The sequence below is a fragment of the Tribolium madens genome, unplaced genomic scaffold (assembly GCF_015345945.1).
Source record: "Tribolium madens isolate multiple individuals breed KSU strain unplaced genomic scaffold, Tmad_KSU_1.1 Scaffold_1;HRSCAF=32;Tcas5.2_LG8, whole genome shotgun sequence".
In the NCBI taxonomy this organism is placed as follows: domain Eukaryota; kingdom Metazoa; phylum Arthropoda; class Insecta; order Coleoptera; family Tenebrionidae; genus Tribolium; species Tribolium madens.
In genome coordinates this window covers 3,442,061-3,449,899 of record NW_025400984.1, presented here as the reverse complement: position 1 = coordinate 3,449,899, position 7,839 = coordinate 3,442,061, and the positions used below count along the sequence as shown (strand labels likewise).

Here is a 7,839-nt window from a genome sequence, read left to right as displayed (position 1 = left end):
ATGTACAATTTTCTGAAGAGTAAGAATTTGTGAAAATATTTTTGTTACGACTCTTAGTTTCAAAAATATGGTCAAATCTCAGTACGGATAAAAAATTAATACAAAAGTTTAATACCTGCTTTTTAAAATAATCTCATTTTTTTCCCCAAATTTCTTTTTTTATGACTGATTCAGTCAGTCAGTTCAGTTTTTTCTCTCAAAATGAGCTAAAGAATCAAAATTTGTAAGAATTTTTTAGATGCTGTTTATAATTTTGAAAATGTCGACAAAAACTGTCAGATTACGGCCCTTAGATTCAAAAATATGATCAAAATCATATTATTTTTTCTAGTGATTGCAAATTATTTTTTATGCAGAATAATGAGACTTATAAAAATTTGTAAAATTATTTTACTTTATGATTAGTATTTTGAAAATTATAAAAAAAAACTTGAAGAAAATACACTGGAAAAATAAAAGATTAAATAATTCGAAAAAACAATTCTGAAAAATATTTTTTAGAAATTTTGTGTGTTAAAAGATAGGTATTTTCATATTTCCGGTTTTTGGTGGGTACAAAACTCAAAAAAGTGTGAAAGTCTAAATCAATAAAAAAATTAAATTTTCAAACGTTAAATAGTCTTAAAAATTGAATGTTATAGGTATTATTTTTTGTTAGTTTCGAAATATATAGTCATAATTTTAATAATTTGATGACTAAACTTAAAATTATGTTCTTTCTAAATTTATGATAAAAGACAGTAAAATTCACCACACTGTAGAGAAAATATGTTGGGAAAAATAAATTTAAAAGAATTTTTTAGGTCCGACTTATAAAATTTCGCAACAATATAGACACTGTCTGAAGAGTACGGCCCTCAGTTTCAAAAATATAGTCAAAATCATATTACTATTTCTAGTGACTGAAAAACAATTTTTTTACGCAGAATAACGTGACGTATAAAAATTTGTAAAAATTATTTTACTACAATTAGTAATTTGAAAATAATAAAAAAAACTTGAAGAAAATACACTCGAAAAATAAAAGATTAAATAATTAAAAAAACTATTATGAAAATATTGTTTAGTGATTTTGTGTTTTGAAAGATATATTTTCAAATTTCCGGTTCTTGATGGGTTACAAAACTCAAAAAACAGCCATTTTATAATCTTGTAAAAAGTGTGAAAGTCTAATTCAATAAAAAATCAAATTTTCAGACGTAAATTAAAAATTGAATTTTATACATACTATTTTTAGTTTCGAAATAAATAGTCAAAATTTTGATATTTTGATGACTAAACTTAAAACTTTGTAACTTTGTCATTTTATGACAAAAGACAATAAAATTCACAACATGTAGAAAAAATATGTTGGGAAAAATTAATTTAAATGATTTTTTTTGGGTCTGACTGAAAATATGGTCCAAGTTCTTTTTTTTTTCATAAAATAAGTACTGAAAATTGATTTTACTGAAATCTACAGTCTTGAATAAAATAGTCTAAAGAATAAAAATAAATTTATAACAAAAATATATCGGAAAAAGGAAGTTTTTAGCACAGTTTTGTGTTTTTAGTGCCAAGGCACTTGGATGTATTTGGAGCCAATTTTCAGCAGCGAAGACATAATGCGTCAAATGCCAACCGAAGCTCGAAATTTCAAACAAGTCGATAAAGTCTGGCGTGCAATTCAGCACAACACCAGCAAACATCCAAAAGTTTTAGCCGCTACCGATTATAAAAACATGTTGACTTCATTAAGGGACAACAACCGACTTTTGGACGACATTCAAAAAGGTCTCAACGATTATCTCGAAAAGAAACGTCTTTTCTTCCCACGATTCTTCTTCCTATCAAACGACGAACTTTTGGAAATACTTTCGGAAACCAAAGATCCTTATCGGGTCCAACCACATTTAAAAAAATGTTTCGAAGGAATCAATATGTTGGATTTTACCGACGAGGAAGAGATCGTTGGAATGCTGAGTGTGGAGCATGAGGTTGTGCCGTTTAGTGGCAAAATTATACCGGCCGAGGCGAAGGTGAGCCGTTGTTTGTACCAATATGATTTTTTTATTTTTTTTTTAAAGGGAATGGTGGAGAAATGGTTAGTACAAGTCGAAAGTATGATGATACAATCGCTCAAAGATATAATGAGTGAGTCTTTGACGGCAGCAGCCACGGCCAATAGGATCGATTGGATTCACCACTGGCCAGGACAGGTATTTTTAGTGCTAAAAACAAAATGGTCAAATCCTATTGGATTCGCAAATGTTTTGTAGAAATTGCAAATCATTTAAAACTACTACATTGTAGGGATATTTGTTAGCATATGTATTACTTTAAAAAGTCTTGATGTTAACAGAAAGTGTAAAAATAGTACAAAAAATTCTCTATACAGGGTGTTAAAAAAGGATTGTAAAATAATAATGGAGGTACTAGTGTGGACCAAAATAAAAAAATTGGAATATTTACTAGAAGCTTTTCTTTTTTATTTGAACAGCTTGCAAATAAATGTTTTAAAAAACGAATACTTTTCAAAATCTCCAAAACCGTTGCTTTGCGGACCCATGTTTATTAAGACTTTTTCATTTTTGTCTTATTTCACATTGTAATAAAAATTATGATACAAAAAATACATATTAAACATCACACCAGAATTCTAAAAACACTAAAAATTTGTAAAAATTAGAAAAAAAAATAGAAAAATAGGATAAAAGCTTTACAACATAAAGTAAAACGTATAAACAAAAGAAAAATAAAACTTAAAAATGTCAAAAAATTGTCAGTTTTTTTTTGTAGTTTTCTATCTAATTTTCTTGTTTTACGTTTTTTTTTTCTAGTATTGTTTATATTTTTTGTTCTTTATTTTTTTGTTATATCCTTTTCCAATTGTTAAATTACCGTTTCAGGTTTTGTTTCAGCCACTCTTTCTTTTTTTTAGATAAACAATTTTTTTTTCTTTATTTTTTGTGCCGGATTGGTTTCCTTTTTCTATTATGCTTTGATAATTTTTTGATTCCACAAAATAAACATTTTTTTTGTTTTATATTGTACTAAATGAATAAAATACAAAAAATACCTACACAATAAAAAATTGTAAGAACATTAAGAAAATTAGAAAAATAGCATAAAAGCTTTACAACATGAAGTAAGACGTATAAACAAAAAAAAATTGAAATTGTCAAGAAATTGCCAGTTTTTTTTCTAAATTCGTAGTTTTCTATCTGCTTTTCTTGTTTTAAGTTTTTTTCTTGTATGGTTTTTATTCTTGTTCTCTAAATCCCTGTTTCCAATTGTTAAATTACCGTTTCAGTTTTTTGTTTCAACTACTGTCTCTTTGTTTAGATAAATAATAATTTTTGTCTTTATTTTTTGTGTTGCCGGATTGGTTTTCTTTTTTTTATTATGCCCTGACAATTTTTTGATTCTACTTCCGTATGTTATTCTCAAATTTCGCTTCTTTATTTGTCATTTTTATTAAAATAATTCTTCTCGGTTTCTTCAGAATAAATTTTCAAGTTTTTATTTAATCCAAAACACTTCAAGTGGACTCAAAATTGGTCAAGTCGGTGGCAAAATAAATAAGACCACATTTTTTTCATTCAAAATCCATAATAATAATCACGGTAATTACAATAGGTCAAAAAACGTATAACTAGGAAACATTTCAAGTGTACGAAAATCCGTTTTTGTAGGTCTTAATTAAATTACATAAATCACATTTTCTTTGTTTTTTTAACATAATAATAATAATAATGGTACTAATCATAGGTCTAAATGTACGTAAAACACTAAACAAGAAGTTTTAAGTAGATTCAAATCAGGTTATTTTGGTGTCAAAATTACACAAAAACGACTATTTTTTTGTTTTCCATTGTAATAAATAAATAAAACACAAAAAATACCTACACTTTGAAAAATTGTAAGAACATAAAAAAAATTAGAAAAATAGCATAAAAGCTTTACAACATGCAGTAAGACGTATAAACAAAAAAAATAAAATTTGAAATTGTCAAGAAATCCTCAGTTTTTTTTTTCTAAATTCGTAGTTTTCTATCTGATTTGCTTGTTTTACGTTTTTTTCTTATATTTTTTTTATTTTTTGTTCTCTAAATTTGTTGTTATATCTTTTCCCAATTGTTAACTTATCGTTTCAGGGTTTGTTTCAACCACTGTTTCTTTTTTTTTAGATAAATATTTTTTTCTTTATTTTTTGTGTTGCCGGTTTCCTTTTTTTATTATGCCCTGACAATTTTTTGATTCGGATCAAGTTTTCAAGTTTTATTTAATCCAAAACACTTCAAGTGGGCTCAAAATTGGTCAAGACCAAAAATATTAGTCCTTATTATTAATCACGATAATCACAATAGGCTAAAAAACTGATAACTAATAAACATTTCAAGTGGACGAAAATCCGTTCTTCTGGGTGTTAAAATTACATAAACCACAAATTTTTCGTTTTCTTAACATAATAATAATAATAATAATAATAATGGTACTAATCATAGGTCGAAATATACGTAAAACACTAAACAAGAGATTTCAAGTGGATTCAAATCAGGTCATTTTGGTGTCAAAATTACACAAAAGCAACTAATTTTTTGTTTTTCATTGTAATAATAAGAGAATAAAATACAAAAAATACACATTAAAAAATTGTAGGAATATTAAAAAAAGAAAAAAGCATAAGAACTTTACAATATAATATGTCCAAAACAGAATAAAATTTAAGAAACCGTCAATTAATTCTTCTTTCCTTCATCATCATCTTCATTTTCTTTAGTTTTTTCGACGGCCTCAGATTTTCTCGTTTTTTTTGTTCTTTAAATTGTTTATTTAAATTTTTTCTCAATCCCAAATCGTTACTTTGCGGACCCATATTTATTAAGACTTTTTTGTTTATTTTGGTCCACGTCCTAAAATATTTTACAATCTTTTTTAACCCTGTAGATCGTCCAATGTTGCAACTGCATTCAATGGACCACCGACGTCACCCAATCCATCATCGATGGTTCCCTCAACGACCAGATCTACCTCTGCACCAAGCAGATCGAGACCAGCGTCCGTATGATCCAAGGTCGTCTCCACCCCGGCACCCAAGTCACCGTCGAAGCCCTCATCGTCATCGACGTCCACGGCCGCGACATCGTCAAAAAACTCCACGACCTCAAAGTGACCCAAATCAGCGATTTCAATTGGATCTCACAATTGAGGTACTACTGGCAAGATGCCATAGTAACCGTCGCAATGATAACAACCGAAGTTTTGTACGGCTTTGAGTATCTTGGTAACACAGGTCGTCTCGTAGCAACCCCACTTACCGACCGTTGCTATCGCACACTCATGGGGGCCCTCAAACTAAATCTAGGAGGCGCTCCTGAAGGCCCAGCCGGTACTGGCAAAACAGAAACCTGTAAAGACTTAGCTAAAGCCGTTGCTAAGAAATGCGTGGTGTTTAATTGTTCAGATGGGTTGGATTATAAGGCATTGGGGAAGTTTTTCAAAGGGTTGGCACAAGCTGGTGCTTGGGCTTGTTTTGATGAGTTCAATCGGATCGAATTAGAGGTGCTTTCAGTCGTTGCACAGCAAATTTTAAGCATCCAGATGGCCGTGGCCGCAAAACTGAAAAAGTTTGTTTTTGAAGGGACTGAAATCACGTTGAATCCTACGTGTACTGTTTTTATAACCATGAATCCGGGGTATGCCGGTCGACAGGAACTACCGGATAATTTAAAAGTGTTGTTCCGGACCGTGGCGATGATGGTACCGGATTATGCTATGATAGGGGAGATTTCCTTGTATTCCTATGGGTTTGTCGAAGCTGGGAGTTTAGCCCAAAAAATAGTACACACTTATAAACTATGTTCTGAACAATTATCATCACAAAATCACTATGACTATGGCATGAGGGCCGTAAAATCAGTCTTATTAGCAGCAGGGGCCTTAAAACGGGCTTATCCTAAAACATCAGAAGCGCAATTAGTACTCCGTGCCATCATTGATGTCAATTTACCCAAATTTCTAGCCCAAGACGTGCCACTTTTCGAAGGGATTTTCTCCGATTTATTCCCAGGAGTGGAAATCCCGAAATTTGAACGCCAAGAACTCATCGATTATCTAATCCAAGAGATCAAGAAGAAAAATCTACAACCCACTCCTTGGTTCGTTGATAAGTGTATGCAAATCTACGAAATGATCTTGGTACGTCATGGGTTGATGATTGTGGGGCGTCCCATGGGCGGTAAAACTTGCGCGTATCAAAGCCTTGCCGAAGGTTTAGGGGTGCTAGCGACCGATCCAAGGGCTAATTTACGCGAAAATCGGGTGATTTACCGGATTATCAACCCTAAAGCCATTACCATGGGTCAATTGTACGGCCAATTTGACCCAGCATCGCACGAATGGTCCGATGGCGTTTTGGCGAATACGTTTCGCGAATTTGCGAATAGTCCGACCAAAGACCGGAAATGGATACTTTTTGATGGTCCAGTCGACGCCGTCTGGATCGAAAACATGAACACGGTACTTGACGATAACAAAAAATTGTGTTTGATGTCGGGGGAAATCATCCAAATGTCGATTCAAATGAATTTGATTTTTGAACCAGCTGATTTGGAACAAGCCTCACCAGCGACTGTCTCACGCTGTGGGATGATCTACATGGAACCGTACTTGTTGGGTTGGCGACCATTGATGGATTCGTATTTGGCAACACTGGAAAAGTCGCTTCTACCAGAACAATTGGAGATTTTGATTGATTTGATCGAATGGTTGGTACCAGCGTGTTTCGATCATATTAAACACAAATGTCGGACATTTGTTGAAACCTCTGAAACGCATTTGTTTCACGTGAGTGAATCCCAAATGACAATCAGTGGTACCAATTTGAATTTTAGAGTTTCACACGATTGTTTACTTGTATGTTGGCTGGGGAACAACAAGTGAGTACTGTGTGGCTCCAGTGTGTTTTTCTCTTCTCTCTAGTGTGGGGTTTGGGGTCGACTTTGACCCTCGAGGGTCAACAAAGCTTCGATGTTTTCCTACGAAAAGTTTTGAACGGCGATTCGAAACATTATCCAAAACCCAAGTCGTACAAATTGAGTAAAGCACAGATTTTCCCCGAAAGAGCTGTTGTTTTTGAATGGATTTATGATAAACGCAACAATGGGACTTGGATAAGTTGGTTGGATACTGTGGATAAAGTACAGCAAATTCCAGCAAACGCCAAACCCTCCGAATTGATAATACAAACAAATCAGTCATGTTGTCAACGATTTTTCCTCAAGTTGTACCAAGCCAACAAGATTCCGGTACTTTTTGTTGGTCCCACTGGTACTGGTAAAACTGCAGTAGTACTAGATCATCTAGTCGGCCTCTCCAAAGACAAGTTTCTACCCAACGTTGTTAATTTTAGTGCTAGAACCACATCCATGATGGTAAGTACCATACTCTTCCAGGTGGTACAGTCGAACAAAGTGAAAATGACGCCTCAGTAAACCAGCACCTGCTGGGATGCTGACCCTTCTAACCACAAGAAGGCAAGGTCGTAAATTATCGCATTGCAATTTGACGTAGTTTCAAGATAAATTCTTTTAGGAGCCGGTTTACAGAAAGTGAAACGAAAATTTCGTTCAAAATTATTAAACCAATTCGAATTAAGTTGCCATTTATTTTGAATTGGCAAACGTCAAGTTAAATGAAAAGGTAATTTTATTAATGAAAAATTTAACAAAACGTTTTTTGAAAAAATTATGCATTAATGATGACATTGACGAAAAAACAAATCAGTATTAATTTAATAATTTTTTTTAACTGTTTTCCAAAATAAAATTATTTTATAAATCATTTAAAATATTATTG

General features: G+C 32.2%; 1 protein-coding gene across 2 annotated transcripts in view; it reads left to right on the top strand.

Moving 5' to 3' along the window:
* The window catches only part of LOC123003952 (dynein axonemal heavy chain 3), a 27,091-nt gene that overhangs the window by 6,683 nt on the left and 12,569 nt on the right, over positions 1–7,839 (top strand). Inside the window, exons 7-10 of one of the 2 annotated variants that reach the window (XM_044397028.1) lie at positions 1,554–2,018; positions 2,067–2,198; positions 4,930–6,828; positions 6,876–7,415. In XM_044397028.1, the coding sequence (XP_044252963.1) occupies positions 1,554–2,018; positions 2,067–2,198; positions 4,930–6,828; positions 6,876–7,415 (3,036 nt within the window). Of the gene's footprint in view, positions 1–1,553; positions 2,199–4,929; positions 6,829–6,875; positions 7,416–7,839 lie in introns of both variants that reach the window. The other variant, XM_044397027.1, reaches the window with a different exon arrangement.